This window comes from Carassius auratus, chromosome 46 (assembly GCF_003368295.1).
Source record: "Carassius auratus strain Wakin chromosome 46, ASM336829v1, whole genome shotgun sequence".
In the NCBI taxonomy this organism is placed as follows: Eukaryota; Metazoa; Chordata; class Actinopteri; order Cypriniformes; family Cyprinidae; genus Carassius; species Carassius auratus.
In genome coordinates this window covers 8,168,947-8,190,254 of record NC_039288.1, presented here as the reverse complement: position 1 = coordinate 8,190,254, position 21,308 = coordinate 8,168,947, and the positions used below count along the sequence as shown (strand labels likewise).

Genomic DNA, 21,308 nt, shown 5'->3' with positions numbered 1-21,308 from the left:
CGTCTCTGGTAGAGGCCTGTTGAGCATACAAAGACTGTAAAAAAAACAACAACTCAACAATCGGCAACAAATCACTACGAGCCGTCAAATACATACTATAAATATTCTTGGATCGGAAGATGGAGCCCAATCTATAATCACACAGCTCAGTGACATCACTGAAATGACCATCTATTGATTTTTATTAAACAGGAGGCTTTGAGGAAAATTTGAAATCATTTGCCCTTAACGTTCATGGATTTCTGCAATATAAATGTCAGTCTGTCTTTTAAGAATATGTACTAAAAAATGTTACTCTAAGACAAACTAATTGTGTCTTACAGTTGACTCACAATTACAAAAAAAAAAAAAAAAAAATACAAGCTATCTAATAAAAAATGACATTTTAAAATACTTCAGACTACATTTACTTTTTTATTGATTACATTATAAAATCCCCTGTAACACACAACAACAATACTCTCTAGTCATTTAAAAAAAAAACGGTCCTTTCTAAATAGCCTACCACTTAATTTTATGATTTAATAATTCATGGAAGCATCCATGCCTTCCATGCCTATATATAAATATATTAAACAACATTATACAGTATTAGTACAGTATTTGCAAGATTTATCACAATGCATGTGAAAAAAAAATTGGTATATTTATGTTCTCAGATCTTTTTTGTTGGTGCCAATACGCCAGTATGGCCCACCCTGAGAGACTTACACAGACAACACACCTACAGTGCCACATTTTTTTATTTCCTGTCTCTCCTCTTGCTACTGAATGCTGCTTAATTCCCAACACCAACCTCTCAAGGGATTGTGTTTGTTCCTCATTAATCTGTTTCCTCTGGAGTGGGAAGACTCTCCGGTCATGCTGGGCTGATAAGGAGGTGGCTAGGAGCCCTGGGCACTCTGACTATACCACGTCAATGAAGCTATTAGAAGTGTCCTTAGTGGTGCTAATGCATCTAGAACAACGTTATATCTCTGTGGCTGAGATTAAACAGACTGACATCTAGAATCATAATACGGAGTGTCATTTCAGACAACCCACTGGTTTGGAGAGGCTCTTTTGTGCCGGTGTTTTTTTTTTGTTTTTTTGTTTTTTAATGGCTTGGTACAAAATTACAAAATGTATCTTTGTCTAACACATCCAACAAGTAAACAGATTTATGGCTAGATTCATAATCTCTCAATAACTGTCAAAGCAGGTTTTCTGTGAGTCTGTTATCAGCCTGGTCCATGTTGCCTATGTGTCCAAGTTCATCCGCAGCAAGTTGTCCATAGAGACATTACAAAAAGTGTTGAATATGTTGAATGCAAGTCACACTTTCAATCGCTTAAATCAAGGAGCCAGAATAAAAAAAGAAATGCCAGCATTAAAAAGCCCAAGATATTCAGCTTCAAGCATACCACTGATTTACAAGCCCTGTATAATATATTTGCTGTCCACCCACAATCCAGTAAAATCATGCATTAAATGCAACAGAATGCGAGACCTTTATCAGTAAACCAGTGGATCTTAAATGGTTGGATGGTGGGGGAATGAAACTAACCTTATAACAGGGGACATCAAATATTTACTTGAAGTTCCCCCTGAGATTTCAAATATACTTACACATATTTATCAGTTATTAGCTTTTCATCAATTCACCGAATCCCCGATTGGGAAACCCTGGAATGGTAAAGCAAATAGTCCTATAACATTTTTATAAAGGAAGAGAAAATGCTTATATCAAATGCAGCTTTTCTGAGTAAAATCCACAATATTTTGGCACAAATTTATCTGCCACTTGGTAGAAGCTAGTCATATTTCATGAAGAATTCAGACAGTTTCACTGGAACAAGGATTTACATGATTTGTGCCAAGAACATGATTTGTGTGTGTGTGTGTGTGTGTGGTGCAACACTGTCCTATTATTATTAAATAATTCTTTATAATAAATGTCTATGTTACACATGAAAGCATTTCAGAGTAAAACTACAAAGGTAATAGTAAATAAAGTCACCTTATGAAACTGCTATGAGATTAAGTCAAAAAAAAAAAAAAAATGTTGTCTGTTTTTTTATAATCATTTTTGTTGTTGTCTCCCTCCCGGCTATATAGTAAATTAAATGACATGTTAAGAAACCATCAGCAAAGAAATGCTTTCTCCTGCAAGTTTCCGGGAACTTTAAATAAGACAAAAAAGAAAATAAAGAAGAGGCTGGAGTCACAAACGGTCAAAATTTCAATTTCTTAAATAAAGAAATGTACACAAAGTTGCTGGAGGAAGTGAAACTGATGGTGGAGAGTTCAAAATGTGTTGTTGTGTCAGATTCTTTTTGCCCTTAAATGTGTCTCTGACGGTTCTTTTTGATATAAATCAATGGATAAACTCAGCACTGCATGGTGCTGCTCCTCTGGCAAAACACAGCGAGAGCTAATTCTGTGGAACAGCATAATTAATTCAAGAGCATGGCAGCATTTAGGAATACACAATGTTCAAGATTAAGCACAAGAACAGCTGTTTAAATTGAGCTTGGTGTTTCATGTAGGATTCTCTTTGGTGAAGCATATAAGACACAATTGTACAACAACAGGTCTATTTCAACCAAAGTAATTACTCACATTGAGCATGTAATTTATCTGCGAGAAACAGAAAATGCTAATGTCTCATCATTTACCTCCTGAAAATGTCTGTGTTAATTATGCATGGAAAGCCCATTGTGGCACAGTTTCAATTAATATCAAGCACCGATTGTAAAATATGGACGTTCATACATGACATTCACACAAGGTGCTGACAGTGCAAAGATCACTGTTATCTTTAAACCTCTCTCCCCTTGATTTCTCATCTGATGAACAAGGGGAAAGCATGCAAATCTCCAAATCTAGTTCAACATTATCTGCAACGTTCGATATTAATAAAGTTCAAATTCTACTAAAGTCTTGATGGTCTGTCAGCAGGTTAGCTGCATATCATAAATACACTGGGTCACATGAACTCATGATACATGAACACATGAACGTAAACAACATTAATACTAATATTTTTATATCCCACTAATGTATTAAACCCACTTAGTTAATGTATTTTTTAATCAACAAAAGAAATGTAGATGAGGTCATTTCACATTGACTGTAATTGATTAATTTAAGCATCCAAAGTCTAATTGACACAGATTAAAGAGCTGCTTTAGTAAGTTAAAATGCACCATGCTGAGTAGGACAAACTGCACTTAATGGGTTTGTTCACACAGAAATCTATAGAGACTATTTTCTGCTTGGTCACAAAAAACACCATTGTGACCATGTTTAAAACTGCAGTATACTTCAGTCACCATACTGAGTAAATACCACTACAATATTCAGCTTACCTATTTATATATATATATATATTGTGACTGATTCTTGAATAATCAACATTATGAAAAAAAAAACGTACAATTAATGTAAAAATGAAAAAAAAAAACATCTACGGTATCTTGTCAGAGACAAAATATTAAATATGTGAGAAATTTAATAATTTCACCATTCTTTTATTGAGTGATTTCTATTCTATTCTACATTTCTAGTCACAATTAAAAAAATAAAGTCACAATATGTAAGGGATCTAGGCATGAGACTCAACTCGTAATATACATTCCCTCAAGATGGACATAATTAATGTAAAGTTAATTAATACTATAATAGAAATTGGGGAGATAAAGAAGGGCATGTGAAATTGTAAAGAAAGAACAACTTCATTCATCTCCTGTCATTCTGAGGAGACCCATAATAAGCAAGATGCTAATGACTATAATATATTATAATATATACACTTTGTCAGTTCTATTTATTGCTGATGATGATTGACAGTGTGAGATGCTGCTGCTGAATGGGTGACAAGACAATAGCTAAAGCCTTGAATGGCAAAAACGTGAGTGTGTACAGGTGTGGCGTATCCACAAATGAGCAAATGATGCCTCTCATTATTATTAAGATAGGATTTAAAAAATTTGTAAAATGAGTCATATATCAGCCCATCTGTTATGCTACATAAAAGAGAAAGAGAGAAGCATGTAGCCTTGTCCAGCACATGTATGGAATTACATTTGGTTCAATAATAATGAACAAAGCTTTATAAAACTGAACGTAACTTTTTCAGAAACTATCAAAAATATGCCATTCCAAAAGAAGAAAAACACAATGAAAATTCTACCCTGTAAAGAAGTTTAAAGATTGAAATCTGACTTTGATCTTACATGCTCTTTTTGTTCGAGTTCTGAAGAAACTGTACACTTATTTTGGTCACTACGCTCAGAAATTTGGGATGATATTGGTGTGTTTGTCAACTGTAAGATTTTGCCAGGCTTCTCAGTACATATGAAAAAAAAAATTATTTGGGTATTATAACTCTGACCCCACAAACGAAAATAACAGTTTTGTTATTAGTTTAAATTTTTTCCTAAACAAATTTCACATTCACAAATGCAAATTCTCCAACTGTAAACTTGTCTTCTCTGTTTCCTTAAAGAAATGGAAAACTATTTGAATGTAATCTCAGTATCTACTAATAAGAAAGCTATAAGGACTGATAGAATTTGCTCTGCCTTTGATCTCCTTGTGTAATTTTGTTTAAAATTTGGCCCTCTTTTCTTTAGGTCTATTTTATTCTTTATTGTTTTTTTTTTTGTTTTTTTTTTTTTGTGGTTGATATTATGTGATGTATGTTTATACTTTTGTTTGTTTTTGTTCTCTGCATTAATAAAAAAAAGAAAAAGAAAAAAAAGCTCTCGCGGTGATTCGTATGCAATACGTTGTGCCTTGTATTACTAAATATGTAAATAATATTTGACCTTCGATCTGAAGTAACTGAAGTAACTTACTTACTTACGTACTGAAGTAACCAATAACATTAATATAAGTTTTTCATGTTACAGTGTGCTACAGTGTGTTGCAGGTTATTATTGTCATTCAGTAACACAAGCTTGCTTCAAGCTGCCTTGAAGGACAAGAGCTCATCTTTACAGACTGAGACGATCAAAGGTCAAATATTATTTACATATTTGTAATACAAATCACCGTGAGAGCTTTCCCACCACTAAGTGGCGTCTGTACTTCCCGGTCAGAGAGCACCTGTCCATCAAAAGCTCACTAACCAATCAGAGTAGATCACTGTTAAGCCCGCCCCCATGAGAAGTTTGTGTCAAAACACCAAACGAAAAACTGCGAAGCATAAGCGAAATCTGTGGCAATTAATTCAGAAACCACGATTAGTGTAAAAGAATCTTTGAAAAACATTAACAAAGAATGAAGCATATTTGAAGCCTGTTAAAAAATTTTTTTTCATTTTAATTGTGTTTTTCTTCTTTTGTAATGGCATATTTTTGATAGTTTCTGAAAAAGTTACATTCAGTTTTATAAAGTTTCGTTCATTCTTATTGAACTAAATGTAATTCCATACACATGACCCGTGCAAGCTTTTAAATTGCATTTACTTGCGTTTACAGCCTCAAATAAACCTTCTGTCCTGTCTTCAGCATGTTCCTCTGGAAAAGTGCAAGTATCTAGCAGGTTTTTGTCATTCTAGTGGTGAACCCATAGTAAACTCAGATAAGAGGTGATCTGAAATTGAATCACACAGCAGTGGGATTTCCACAGACTTACTGACTAGGTTGTTTTCTCAAAGGAAAGCAGAAGGTGCATGAAGCATTCAATGAAACAAACTGGTTTACTTGTATCTGTTATTACATTAAACAATTAGAATGCTGCACAAAGAGTACAGGTGCTGGTCATATAATTAGAATATCATCAAAAAGTTGATTTATTTCACTAATTCCATTCAAAAAGTGAAACTTGTATATTATATTCATTCATTACACACAGACTGATATATTTCAAATGTTTATTTCTTTTAATTTTGATGATTATAACTGACAACTAAGGAAAATCCCAAATTCAGTATCTCAGAAAATTAGAATATAACTTAAGCCAAAAAAAATCGTGGCCAACTAAAAATTATGAAAATGAAAAGTATGAGCATGTAAAGCACTCAATACTTAGTTGGGGCTCCTTTTGCCTGAATTACTGCAGCAATGCAGCGTGGCATGGAGTCGATCAGTCTGTGGCACTGCTCAGGTCTTATGAGAGCCCAGGTTGCTCTGATAGTGGCCTTCAGCTCTTCTGCATTATTGGGTCCGACAAATCACATCTACCTCTTCACAGTACCCCATAAATTTTCTATGGGGTTAAGGTCAGGCGAGTTTGCTGGCCAATTAAAAGCAGGGATACCATGGTCTTTAAACCAGGTACTGGAAGCTTTGGCACTGTGTGCAGATGCCAAGTCCTGTTGGAAAATGAAATCTGCATCTCCATGAAGTTGGTCAGCAGCAGGAAGCATGAAGGGCTTTAAAACTTCCTGGTATACGGCTGTGTTGACCTTGGACCTCAGAAAACACAGTGGACCAACACCAGCAGATGACATGTGATGGTTTGCACATTAACATGATTAATGATTGCAAGATTTAAATAGTCCCCTTCATTGTTTTGTGGAGCACTCTTCAGATCTGCTGGCAATCACAGAATATTTAAATAGAGCTCTTAAATGACTGGGGGTTATGCAAAATAATTCCTAGGACCATGAAAAATGATTTTGATGAGTGCCCACTTGGACTACTGTGTGTTTGCCCTTCCAGCTGCCTTTTTGCCTTTTTGATTACATATAGGGTTTTTGGTAAGTTCTGGCCTCCAGTCAAGCAAATGGCCAAACTGGCAGTGTTATTTAGGTGAATTGTCTCCCAAGTAAAATAAAAAGAGTAAGTAGTGTCATTACAGTAATGCTCTAAACCCTGGGACAACCAACAGAATGAGACGGCCAAGTAAACCATGGGCAGGACAGCAAGTAATTATATTTTATGAATGAGCATAAATTATGTCTCCGTTCAAAGTGGTATCAGTATTAGTCTTCATTTGAATACTGGACTTGATTTTTAGAGTTAAAGAAGACCTATTTTCAGTCAAAGAGCCAGCAGTATGAAAATCTTTGAATACTAGCAACCTTGTGATGAAGCAGGACAGGACAAAAAAAAAACTGAATAAAAAACAAGTGGCACAGAAATGACAAACTTGAAAGAAGATCTATGCTGTGTAGATAAATTCAAAGCAGATGCATGCCAATTTGGTAACATATGTTGTGACACAACCATGTTTCATGGGAACTTGGGATCTGTATCTGGTTGAGGCATGGAGACATACTGACACTGAAAGAAGGAAACCTGATTGAGTGCAATAGAGGTTAACATTACCAGCACATTAAATCACCTTTGCTCAAACGGAGCCTCCAGTCTCAAGGAAATAATATGACTGTCTAGACTTGAAACAGCATCTCAGTATCTGCAGTGTCAGCAATTGTAAATGGGAAGGAAAAAAACTCCCCTAATTTCCTTAAAAGGAAGGAAGTTGAAGACGATGCTTTTGTGGCCATGTGTGGCATTTCTTTTTAATTTTGTTGAACTACACAAAGTCTATTGACTACCACAGGGAAATTATGGGACTTTTTTTTGAGAGAGAGAGAGAGAGAGAGAGAGAGAGAGAGCAGTGTTACTTTCTTGGAAATATAACAGAAATATAACGATTGTACAAGCATTGGCAGCTTATTATATTATATTATATTATATTATATTATATTATATTATATTATATTATATTATATTATATTATATTATATTATATTATATTATATTATATTATATTTAGGGCTGGTAAGCGATTAAAATGTTTTATTTAATTAATTACATGATGTGGTAATCAATTAATCTAATTAATCGCACATCAAATTTGGATAAAATTATTCCCAAAAGATCAATTAAAGTCATTGCTGTGCAAAGCATCAAACAGAGATTACAAAAAGTAGGTTCAGCAAGAAATATTTTGTTTGATAAAATGTATTACATATACTCTTTTAGACCATGTGAGTGAATGTTGACAGAATTGTCATTTTTGGTTGGGTGAAATATAACTTTAATAATTTCTTTGCTTAATTTTGTTATTATTACTATGAAAACATGAAATTATTTATTTAATGAAATTATACTCTAAAAGATAAACTAAAACTGCCAGTAGGTAGTGGTAAATGTCTTAATGATTAAGTCATTAATTCATTCTTTTGATTCGTTCAAATGGCTGATTCATTCTGGAGTGAAGTAAAGGGTTCTTTATGAATGGTTCATTGAATCATTAGGCTTGTTCGTCTTGAAGCGGGTCATCACCATCAGACCGACCAGTGTGTGACATCAAAGTACCTCAAGAGCTTTAGAGAGCAGACGACTCCTTGTGCTTTAGAATCGCTCTCGTCCTATTTTGATGTCATAGAACGATCAGTCTGTGCAGCGCCACTTCCAAGCAAACATAGGCCAATGGTTCAACGTGTCAAATGGTTCACCAAATTTGTTCAAAACGTGGATTAAAAAATTTAATGCCACTGTGGGTTGCTCGGAGATGAACAGTTCTGATTTGTGTTTTCTTCTGGTTGGCAAAATTGAGCAAAACAGACAACATTAAGGCTAAAATAACAATATTAACTTCTTAATTAACTGTTTTATGAGAGTATCACATTTACACTAGTGTGATATTGCACTGATATAGCATTTTCTAGGCTCCAATACGCAGTAAGTTGTTGCCCTGCCTCATATTAGTCATCAATCAACAGTACGAAATGGAAGATGATCCTCATAGTCTGGGACGGGGCAAGTGCATCAAATTCGTTAATAATTTTAACGTGTTATTTTCCTCCATAAGTAATTAATCTAATTAACATGTTATGTTATGTTATATGTTATATGTTATGTTATGTTATGTTATGTTATGTTATGTTATGTTATGTTATGTTATGTTATGTCATGTTATGTTATATGTTATATGTTATTTCACGAGTTCACCCTTACATCTAATCTGAAGGCAAATAGTAGGCATATTTTGGCGTGCTGTCCTGGGGGAGGGGTCCGGGCCCGGAGCATAGCCCGAACCCCAATAACTCCCCCATCCCTAATTTGGGATAAATAGATTAGAAGTGAGGAGTTGGGGTGGAGGAGGGTTGCCGAAAAACTGTCGTGGGACAGGAGGTAGGAAGACTGGATATATATATATATACGCTTGCGTGCTATTTAAGATGATTAGCTAAACGAGATGCACCTGTGCCAAATTGGATGATTATCTGATCGTGCTTCTCCCGAACTTTGTTAATAAAACCACATATGTTATGTTACATGTCATGTCATGTTATATGTTATGTGTTATATGTTATGTGTTTTGTGTTTTGTGTTTTGTGTTATATGTTATATGTTATATGTCATGTCATGTTATGTTGTCGGTAACACATAATCCTTCTATAATTTATTACTATTACAATTTTTCTGTAAATGATTACTATTAACACATTAAATTTCTTTATTTGAGCAATTACTCAAGTAGAAGCTGGTAATCTTGTGAATTATATTTACCATTTAAAATAACTAAATAGATTTTATTGTATTATATGTACAGTTTTTTTTTTTTTTTTTTTTTTTTGAGAACTGTGATACATTTTTTTTTTTCAGGATTAGCTGATTTATAGAAAATTCAAAAGAACAACATAAGTCAGAGGACATTAAATACATCAAATAAAAATGTACAGGAAGACAAATTCTCTGTCTGGCAGTGGAACCAATAGCATTTTTAAGTTATTTCTATTGGAGAACAACCTTCATAAAAAAGAGAAGTTGTATTTTTAGTATATGAGACATTTACACATGTATTAGTGTCTTTCTGAGTGCATCACAGCAAAGAAAATGATTGTCTTTCTCTTCTTCATCTCATCAAATATGCTTGTAATATGTAAGTACAAAAAATTCTTCCTGTATAGTATCAAGTATTTTTTGTCTTGCTTTACTTGTCATCTTCCAATTATTTTCTTAATTTATTAACTCTAGCAAAATTTGAGAGTATGCTTAAAACAAGAAAACTAAATTGTGATGTGGTGTGAAAAATACTACCTGTGTATACTGTATATATATATATTAGGGGTGTAACGGTTCACAAAATTCACGGTTCGGTTCGATACGATACACTGATGTCACGGTTCGGTTCGGTTCGGTTCGATACGTTTTAGATACAGCAAAATGTAAAAACATCTCAACTTTTCAGAATGCCGCAAGCGCACCGCGGGTCATGTGACAAGAACCAACCAATCAGCTTCATCCTTTCCCGTAACAACGTTGAGAGCTCAGCCAAGATGAAGGAACAGCTGATCATAGTTGTATATGGATTGCAATTTTGAAATAAATTTAGTAGCAGGGCTACTGCAAGCGATTTTTAGAGCTGCAAATCCATTTATCCTTCGCTGAAATTTCCGCGTCTCATGGAGAGAGCACGTCATTGTTGCTTAGCAAAGACAGACGCCTCAGGAGAAAGACGCGCTTAGCGTTTTCCATGCGTTTTTAGGCACGATATGTGAACGGCCCCTAAGGCGCTCGCTCACTCAGCACGCGCTGAAGGCTCGTTGCAAAATGTCTAATGCATTTAACAGACCAGAAATATAAGATCCTAAAATAACCAACAGGTCTGGTGTTTGGGTTGGATTCCCTGTAAGCTATAGTTTCTAAATGCTGCAGGGATAGTTTGCTGCGTGCATGTTTCTCCTTTTTTTCGTCTTTTCCCAGATAGTACTGACGCATATATCCCAGATATTCCCGCTGTTTTTTTTTTTTTTGTAATCCCCCTGGTGTACCCTGTCATGTTGCAGATGCGACATACCGTTGTTTTTTTATCCACCACTCTCTTGCCATCACCATTATAGCTTAAAGGGAATCCAAAGTGCACCCAAACACCAGACCTGTTGGTTATTGGAGGATCTTCTCATTTCTAGTCTGTTAAACGCATTGGCTATTTTGCAACGAGCCTTCAGCGCGTACTGAGTGAGCGAGCGCCTGCTGAGTAGCCTAACATAAACATATAAGATGGTGTTTTTTTCTTCTTCGGGAGTGTCAGGGGCGTTGCCTGTTACGTCGTTTTGGGTTATTGGGCTACCTTGTTGAACGCATATCATTATATTTCTCTTTTTTTTTTATATAATTAATTAGTCCAACGAACCGTTCGGTATACATAATGCGTACCGCGTACCGAACCGAAAGCGTCGTACCGAACGGTTCAATACGAATACGCGTATCGTTACACCCCTAATATATATATATATATATATATATATATACTATTTACTATATAAGTACTTTACAAAGTACATTAATGCATCTCATTTTAAGGATGCTCAAATATTTGATTGAAACAAGATAAACATTTGAATCAGTTTTTAATTTTTTCAAGTGCTATAATGAATACTATTCTGCGTATGTATATTGTTGTGTTTCTTGTGCCATATTTCTCCACAAGGCCATTGGAAAAAATAAACCCTTTCTTACTCTGTCATCATTCACTTAACAGTATTTGATTCGTTTAGTGATAGTGAAAGATGTTTTATGAAAGAATGAGGAAGAATGTGTGAAATGCATGAGAAATCAAAAAATTTGGTGCCGTATGAATGATGAAACTAACAAGTGATGAATCTTCTCTCTGTTTATGTGCTGTAGCCTGCAGCGAATCATCAAACATGGTGGTTGGACAAGTTGGGGATACAGTTAAACTTCCATGTAAATATGACGTTAACACTAATGGCCTAGTGAATGTTTGCTGGGGGAGACAACAGTCATTGTTCAGCTGTGAGAACACTGTTATCTCCTCCGATGGCTCGCAAGTGACCTTCAGAGAGTCAAACAGATTCGGCTTGGCCAGTGGACTGGAGCGAGGGGATGTTTCACTTACCATAAAAGCTGCTCAAAAGAGCGATGTTGGGATGTATGTCTGCCGTATCGAGATTCCTGGACCTTTCAATGACATCAGTCACAACGTCTATCTGTTTATCAGAAATGGTAAGTTACCCCTCTAGTTGAAATCAGTGTTGTTGTTGCTCTCATAGTGTGTTAATCTAAAATATTCCTGTTCTTGCATAAAAGGACTGGATCCCAAAAGAGTCATCTCAGAAACGCAACTGGTCCCTACAACAGCAAATCAGGAAAAACAAGGTTAGAAAGTCTTTTGCTTTTTGAAATCTGTTTTGGGCGAGGGAAAACAATGTTAAATACTTATGCAACTATATATCACACATTTTTAACTTTCTGTTCATTAAAGAGGCCACAGAAATATATTAAGCAGCACAACTGTTTTCATCGTTTAAAAAGATTCAATTTGTAAGTGAAAAGCTTATATAAATCTCAATTTTGAAAAATGTACACTTAAAAGACTGGTTCTGTGGTCCAGGGTCACATATTAATGACAATCATTTTAAATATAATAAAAATTTTAAATATTCCTGTAGCTCAATTGGTAGAGCATTGCGCTATGAAGCGCAAGGTTGGGGGTTCGATTCCCAAGGAACACATGATATTTTTATGTGAAACTGATAGCTTGAATGCACTGTAAGTCGCTTTGGATAAAAGCGTCTGCTAAATGCATAAAATTTAAAAAAATGTAAATCTAAATTACCAGTACTAACATAATAGCTGGAACTGAAAATATTTCACCAGGTCAACAAGCACTAGGCTCAAGAATCAAATAACCCAGACTAACCATTTTTTTGTTTTACGCACAGTTTACTATGTATCAGACCCAACCACACTCATTACTGAGCTTTATATCGTATCAGAAAAGACAACCGCAGGAATGAATATAATCAAGATCACATTTAATCAACTTTAAAGGTTATCCAGAAATGTAAGAGTAAATACAGTGATTTATTTCAGATGCTACCGACGTCTACATGTACGAAGCAGTTGCAGTCGTCCATACTGAGGTATTGCACGATTCTGTTTGCAAAGACATACATTGGCAGTTTTGCATTTGCTGTCAATCCATATTTTTTTTCTTGAATATCTTGTAGGTAATGTATGTATAAAATGCATATTGATTTTTGGACATGAGTAAGGTGTAACTGTACCTTCATGTTGTGTGTCATTCTAGGATAAAATGGAAACATTTATCGTAAATACTGTAAGAGTGGGGGCCGTTGTCTTCATCCCGGGTTTGATCATCGCACTTCTGTTCAGTAAGTAGAGTAGCAAGTAATTCATTTGAATAGTTTATCTCTGGATAAATATTAAATACTTGTAAAAACCTAAAAATTCAGCTAAAAAATAAATAAATTGTATGCACAGTAGTGCTAGATGATAATGGAATAGAATAGAGTGAGATGCAGGATATCTAAGGATATTGCACAGTTGGTTGCATAAGTGGGGAACATTTAACTGTTCATGAGGTAGATTTGCCTGGGGGAAGACATTAATGTAATATAATAATTATTATGTAATAAAGGGGGGTGAAATATGTGACCTTGTCAGGTTGTCATGGTCACATGACATATTCACCAAAATAAACCTCTGTACCAAACAATATATGGTTTGAAAAGTGTACTGAACATTTTTTTTTTAATGCATGAATAAGAAACACTTGCTCATTGCTCACTGCTGTGTGGAAACTTCTGCAGATCCTCATGCTGCATGCAGCGTTAAATTTGGCTCTCAGAATGTGTCTCCCATGGCTGAGTGGAAGTGAAAGAGGTGGCTCACGGCCCGTTTTGCTTACTGTGCACTAACACATATATCTGAACGCTTTGCCCTCAGGACTGCGGCGCCCAGAGAACACACCAGCTGAAGGAGAATGTAAAAATCTGCCAGGCTTCCCAGACCAACAACCACACACAGATATGCGGTGATAGTCAGTCCTGAGGTCCCTATGACTATATAAACCACATGCATGGTTATATGGATTGTGTGTGTGTGTGTGTGTGTGTGTGTGTGTGTGTGTGTGTGTGTGTGTGTGTGGTATGTGTTATTAAACTAAATCTGAGATAATTTATTTGCATTATGTTGTTGTCGTTTACTTTTCAATGTAATATGAAATGTCTGTAAAGTCTTTTTTGTAAAAAGCGTTCAAACTGTAATCTAATGTCATGCCTCTCCTTCTAAAAAATAAATTACTAACTGTCCCAACACCCAGTGAATAGTGAGAAGAAGGCCTTCGCTTATGGGTGGAGAAATTCATTTTGCACTTCATGATTTAAGCTTTTCATTTAAATGCATTTTAAGCATTGTGGTTTTAAAACTAATACATTCATTTAACTGTTCAGGGACATTAAGCAGTGGGGTATGATTCCATTTGGCAAATGCACGCATTAAGATGGTTTCTTATACATGCAGAATGCATTTGATCATATGCACCTGAATAAAGTAAGAGTTATTTTTTGTTTTTAAATATTTGTATACACATAGTTATGTGTCAGAATGCCTGTCTCATTGTCAACACAGTCATTTGTGTCTTTAATGAGCGTTAATAGTTGAAGCATGTTCTCTAGTTGTCTATTATGAGATCCTGGCATTATATGATGAGATTTTAAAGGGGTATAGTTCATTCAAAAACTTAAATACTGTCATCATTTACTCAGTTTCAAGTTGTTCTGAATCTCTAGGAATATCTTTGTTCTCTTCAACATAAAAAATATATTTTTAAGAATATTACAACCACCAGAAAATGTATGGTCCCTGTTTACTCCAGTAGTGTTTCTTTTCTTACTATGAAAGTGATTAGGGCAAAGAAACTGTTTGTTGCAGTATTATTATTATTATTTTTTTCAAAATACATACGTTTGCATTCAAGAGCAGAAGGAAACTCTAAACAGGTTTAGAACAAAAGCAATAACTTTAAGTTTGGGTGAAGTATTCCTCCAAAGCAGACTAATATAAATGCTGTTGCCATTTGTGTCAATAATTTTAATTTAACACTAGAAAGAAAATCACTCACTGCCCTTGACCGGATTCATTTTGTAAATACTGTATACTGAATTTATACAGTGAAGACTATTCAGTCTGTTTGTTGTCTTTTTATTTTATACAATATAAAAATTTTCTTATTCAGTGCTTTAGGTGTTAGTAGGTCAATTTCTTTGTTATGTTTACTTGTCTTCAGTAAGTTTGTTCTAACGTAGGCTAGTTTTTTATTTTTATTTTGAGATATTTGACTTGGTAACAAGTATTATGAAATTGCAATTCATCACAAATTTTGATAGGATAAAAATTCTATTTTAAGCTGTATATATATAATTACTTTGATGGGGGCCCTGCAGTAAGTCATAGCCTTGGGGTCCAGTGAGATCTTTATGCTGTCCTGCAAACATCCCGTGCTATTAAAGTTTGGAAACTTAATTTGATTTATCACACAGTAGCGGCCTCTAGTGTTCAATGCAGTTGCATAAAAAATGAAATGTTATCCTAAAAGTTTTAATAATGCACAAACAATTAAATCTTGCAAAACATAAAAACCCACATGTGATGTATAGAGGCGTCTGATTTTGCCGTTCAAATAGATGTTAATGTGTTCTCAGAAGTCTCTCTTTGGATATACTCTTTGGTCGTATGTTACATATGGAAGTGAAACTCTAAAAAAGAAGTCTGACTGCACATTTAAGAAAAGAGAGGGTGTCATGTGCAATGACTTCTGCATAAAGGGTTATAATGTAAGAGAGATGAGGATGTCTTGAGCACTGTTTGCAGAGAGAGTGAAACCTTTTCATCATGACTGATTTTAAAAGCTGGTTCTTTGCATCCTGGATTCTCTGTTATCTAACAAGTGAGTTTCACATTTATATTGAAGTGTGGTTACAAGTAATTTGTGATAGTGAGGATTTTTTCTTATTATTCAATTAATATTTTCAAATACTATGTTTTAATTATGCAGTATTTAATTATGCAGTAACCCATAATATAATTTTATATGAACAAGGCACATTATCTAGAACTGTTTGGATAATTTTTTTTTAAATCACTGTTTCTCTCTTAGTTTCTAAATCCAGCGATGTCATTGTACAGAGTTTCGAGGGCGAGAGAGTCATTTTGCCATGCAGATATGACAGCAAATATCATGGAAAATGTGCCATATGCTGGATGATAGGAGACATTCCCACTATGGGTTGTGGTAATGAAGTTATTGGAAGTGATGGAGATAAAGTGGTGAGGACAAAAGCGTCCAGATACCAGCTGGAGGGAAGAATAAAGCATGGAGATGTGTCCCTGACAATCCTAAACGTAAAAAAAACTGACTCCGGCAAATATGGATGCCGAATACATGTTCCTGGACTGTTTAATGATGAGAAGTATTACGTCCACTTGATTGTTAAGGACGGTAAGTGTAGAAAAAAATGCCAAAACAATTGAAATTCCCAGAGATTTCATTATTTAATTTACCTATGTATGTACACGCAAACACAAACACACATATGTGTGTGTGTGTGTGTGTGTGTGTGTGTGTGTATATATATATATATATATATATATATATATATATATATATATATATATATATATATATATATATATATATATATATATATATATATATATATATATATATATATATATATATATATATTCAGTATTTGGTTTGGGGTCAGTAGGAGTCTCCAGTAGTAAAAAAAAAAAAAAAAAAAAAATGCATTTTTAAATATATTCAAATAGAAAAATGCAATTTTTTAAATTGTTATAATATTTCACAATATTTCTCTGTATTTTTGACGTTGTGCATAAGAAACTTATTTTAAAAACACTGAACATTTTTACCGACCCCAAACTTTTAAACAGCACAGATTTAGAAAACAAGTTCAAGATCTAAAAAGTTAGTACAGGTTTACATTAAAATACAATTTCTCCAAAGCCATTATTCCAACAACTTGGGAAACTACATCCATGTCGAGCAGCACATCTGAGCATGAAACCACAGGAGTTTTCAGCACTGCCTTGACAGAGGGTACTTGTGTGTGTTTCTATGTGAATATATGTGATTCTATACTGTCTTTGTGAATCTGTCATGGCTGAATGATGATGGAAGCAAATTTAAACAAGTCTAAAAAGAAGGTATTTTTGGTGATGATGACAGTGACTACATTAATAAAGACGTTATCTGCCATCATTCCGTCATCACAGATTAGATCAATGCTTTGTAAAGTCAGTCATCAGTTTTGTTGCTCATGTACGAGTGTGAACATTTAATCCTGTTTCAAAGCACCTGGTCCAACCACACCAGAGCCTTTGGTAACCACTAGTTCTGGGCTTATAACCTCTGAATCACAGACCACTGAAACCTCAGAAGGTATTATGATTTTAACCTTGGCAGTGAATCTTTAATGACTGGAGAAAAGGTTTCATTTCTGCATAACTGATTCAGTTCTCATTATATGGGTTCTATAATTATTAATAATGATTTACTTTGGCAACTCATGAAGTTGCATGTTGTACAAATATAAGTCATTAAAGATCTCTGCTTTCATTAAAAAGCATTTAAATTTGGTCGTTTAAAGAACATTATGTGACATGATCCTTTTTTGTAGTGGAAACGAGCACAACACAAGAGAGTTCTTCAGTGGTCAGTTCAACAAATGCTCCTGAGAGCAGCACTAATGGATTGTGGCTCTCTGACACAACATACGGTATATTAAGGCAAATCATTCTATGCTATTGAGAATTGTGTGTAACATACTGCATGTATTTGCAAATATACAATATTATTCTATTTTACAGCATTTTTGACGTTGAGCATAAGAAACTTATTTTAAAAACACTGAACATTTTTACAGACCCCAAACTTTTAAACAGCACAGATTTAGAAAACAAGTTGAAGATCTAAAAAGTTAGCACAGTTTTACATTAAAAAACAATTTCTCCCAAGCCATTATTCCAACAACTTGGGAAACTACATCCATCTCGAGCAGCACATCTGAGCATGAAACCACAGGAGTTTTCAGCACTGCCTTGACAGAGGGTACTTGTGTGTGTTTCTATGTGAATATATGTGATTCTATACTGTCTTTGTGAATCTGTCATGGCTGAATGATGATGAAAGCAAATCTAACCAAGTCTAAAAAGAAGGTATTTTTGGTGATGATGACAGTGACTACATTAATAAAGACGTTATCTGCCATCATTCCGTCATCACAGATTAGATCAATGCTTTGTAAAGTCAGTCATCAGTTTTGTTGCTCATGTACGAGTGTGAACATTTAACCCTGTTTCAAAGCACCTGGTCAAACCACACCTGTGCCCGGTTACATGAAACTCCTTAAGTGAGGGTTTCCCTGAGGGAGAAAACATCCCTGAGGTAAGGGATTTCATTAAGAGCGTTGCAAGAAACCTCTTAACTGTCAACCTTACCTAAGTGTTTATACTAAGCGTTTCACAGTAGTTTCTGACAACATACGGCAAAGATCGTAGTGGTTGCTATAGATACTACTTCTAACAGTAAACCGAACATAACGAACCACAAAGCAAAACCCTTGCTAAAATCACACTTGCCTTAATATATTTTCGCTATGGAGAGTACAAACATAACAGAAAACAAAAAAATGTAAACCAAACTTAACAGAGGACGAAAAGGCATTGTTTTCGTAAGTGGTTATAATAATAATAATAATAATAATAATAATAATAATAATAATAATAATAATACTTTTCAGCCTTTCATCAACCATTCATCGTCTCCAAGGGATTATTACGATCATTAAAAACACGCCTTGGTATTTCCTTCTCTTCAATTAACACTAAATCAGCCATCGTGTTTTGAGATTAAGTTGACTTAAGGGCGCTGTTTTGGTCCCTTAAATTTATTAAGGTGAAATGGTCACTAAGGACTTTGTAGCAACGCTTAAGGGAACACTTAGATAATTAAGGGGAAAAACTTAGGGAAGATAACAGCCTTAAGTTCCTTAAGGAAACCCTTAGGGTTTTTTCTTGCAACCCAAGTTTCACTAAGGGTATTAACCTTATATCTAAGGGATTTCTTAGCTTAGGGAGTTTCATGCAACCGGGCACAGAGCCTTTGGTAACCACTAGTTCTGGGCTTATAACCTCTGAATCACAAACCACTGAAACCTCAGAAGGTATTATGATTTTAACCCTTGCAGTGAATCTTTAATGACTGAAGAAAAGGTTTCATTTCTGAATAACTGATTCAGTTCTCATTATTTGGGATCTATAATTATTATTAATGATACTTTAATCTACTTTGTCAACTCATGGAGTTGCATGTTGTACAAATATTTGTCATTAAAGATCTCTGCTTTCTTTAAAAGGCATTTAAATTTGGTCGTTTAAAGAACATTATGTGACATGATCCTTTTTTGTAGTGGAAACGAGCACAACACAAGAGAGTTCTTCAGTGGTCAGTTCAACAAATGCTCCTGAGAGCAGCACTAATGGATTGTGGCTCTCTGACACAACATACGGTATATTAAGGCAAATCATTCTATGCTATTGAGAATTGTGTGTAACATGCTGCATGTATTTGCAATGCTGATTGACCATTTTGTTTGTTTTTCATTATAAAAAAAAGAAACCTCATATGTTTATCGTGAATCGTCCTCTTTGGAAAACAAAGATAGTGTGAGTATTTCACCATAAATATAAAAGCTTCTATGTTTTCTAGAAATGTTTGAAGCAATGATCATTTAATATCTTTGTACTGATTTGTGTTTTAAGGTAAATGCGTCAGCAGTGATTGTGCCTGTCCTCGTGTTACTGTTGGCTTTGATTGTCATCGCTGTCATTCTGATATGTGAGTCCAAAGTTCATTCAGTCAAATCAATTTTTTATTTCTTTCCAATTTCACAGCAATATTCATTGTGTTTGTTACTTATAAAATTAAACTGTTTCTATTTTCAGTGAAGCGCAGGAAGAAAACCAGAGTTTCGGTAGACATGTAAGTCAAGCTTTGAAGTGCTAGTTATGCCTATTATGATTAAAAACATTTAAATGTTAGGGGTCACTTAGATTATTATTATTATAATAATTTCACTTAGAAATCAAAATTCTGTGTTTTAAGAAAATGTTTACCCCCTTTCATATCTGTCTACAGTGTGTGTGTGTGTTTGTGTTTGTATGTATGTGTGTTTGTATGTGTGTTTGTATGTGTATATATATATATATATATATATATATATATATATATATGATTATGATATGTATGATTATATATTATGTGTGCATGTGTGTGTGTATATGTGTACAGTACATACACACACACACACACACACAAACACACATGCATTAAATATGCATACGAGCAAAGACAACTAAAACACTTTATATAATATAGACTGTTTCACCGCTGCTTCACAATAGTATCAAATTCAAATTATTTGTAAAGCAGCTCTAACAAGCCCATATTGTCATTACACAGCTCCACTTGGTTCAGTATTGATTCAGTTCAACTGTATGTGTGTTGTGATTTGCGAAATGGAGCAATAGTTCCAACAATTATGTAAGCATAAAAAAAAAAAAAAAAAATGAATGAATTTTTTTGGTAGTTTTAGTGTATTTTGAATATGAAATGACCTGCTGTGTCAAGTTGAAATATGGTTATGATAACTGTATGAAGAGTTGTGAAAAAGTGACTTTAGTATTAAAGTATTTAGTAAAAAAAAAAATAGACAACAGTTAATTTAAATTATAATAATATTTCACAATATTGCCATTTTACTGTATTTGTGACCAATAAAATTAAGCCTTAAGAGAATAAGAGACTTGGAAAGTTTCTTATAATCTTGTAATTATTTTGGCAATAATATTGTGCATACTATTAATTAAAAAATAAAAGTGACCCATGCAATGCATGACAGCATCTAAGCAAGTACTGTATGATCCTTCTATTAGGTTCCTTATATGTCATGGGCTTCGCTGCTCATTAAAACAAAATGTTTCTCATAACTTTTCTTCCTCAGAACCCAGAACTCGGAGACCTCTGTCATCTACAGTAACTCTGGCAGCAGTTTCGGCCTGTACAACAGAGATATGGCTCTGGAAAATATCTTTCAAATACAACCTGAAAATGAATATGAACAGTGGCATTAATTCACATTTCCTATTTACCTAATTTGATCATTGTAAACTTCTTTGTCTTCTGTTTACACTGTGTCATAATGTGACAGCTATCGCTGATCTGAGAAATTATTTCTCTGGACTAACCTTACTAGACAGCGGCTAAAATACTGCTGCACTTTATCATTATTAAAACTAATCTACGTTAACTAATCAAAGTTTCAATGTTTCATTTAACCACACATGTTTTGGCACCACAGCTGCACATTTTTCAACCTTTCACAAGTTTCACAGCGTTTACTCCAATCCAGGGCTGTGGAAGTGCTGACAGCGGTTCAGAAAGGTCCTAAAGCTGAATAAAATAGAAACTTGAGGTTAAAGAAGGTAATTAAAATTAAAATAAAAACAGTGAAC

General features: G+C 34.4%; 2 protein-coding genes across 6 annotated transcripts; both read left to right on the top strand.

Moving 5' to 3' along the window:
- The first annotated feature begins 9,598 nt into the window (after nucleotides 1-9,598).
- On the top strand, nucleotides 9,599-14,070 carry LOC113063730 (hepatitis A virus cellular receptor 1 homolog). Its single transcript, XM_026234057.1, has 6 exons — nucleotides 9,599-9,825; nucleotides 11,574-11,912; nucleotides 11,997-12,065; nucleotides 12,783-12,832; nucleotides 13,000-13,084; nucleotides 13,659-14,070. Exons 1-6 carry the CDS (start codon nucleotides 9,780-9,782, stop codon nucleotides 13,748-13,750), a joined length of 681 nt encoding a protein of 226 aa, XP_026089842.1. The 5' UTR covers nucleotides 9,599-9,779; the 3' UTR covers nucleotides 13,751-14,070.
- Nucleotides 14,071-15,538: 1,468 nt separating this feature from the next.
- Nucleotides 15,539-21,104, top strand: LOC113064053 (T-cell immunoglobulin and mucin domain-containing protein 4). Of its 5 annotated transcripts, XM_026234571.1 has the most exons (11): nucleotides 15,539-15,660; nucleotides 15,871-16,212; nucleotides 16,741-16,833; nucleotides 17,089-17,175; nucleotides 17,414-17,512; nucleotides 17,752-17,844; nucleotides 19,205-19,303; nucleotides 19,411-19,460; nucleotides 19,557-19,632; nucleotides 19,740-19,776; nucleotides 20,798-21,104. In XM_026234571.1, the coding sequence occupies exons 1-11, from the start codon at nucleotides 15,606-15,608 to the stop codon at nucleotides 20,925-20,927; spliced, it is 1,161 nt and encodes a 386-aa protein (XP_026090356.1). In that variant the 5' UTR covers nucleotides 15,539-15,605; the 3' UTR covers nucleotides 20,928-21,104. The 5 variants fall into 5 exon arrangements, with proteins under 5 accessions (XP_026090356.1, XP_026090357.1, XP_026090358.1 ...); XM_026234572.1 differs by lacking the exon at nucleotides 17,089-17,175; XM_026234573.1 differs by lacking the exon at nucleotides 17,752-17,844.
- The last annotated feature ends 204 nt before the right edge of the window (nucleotides 21,105-21,308 follow it).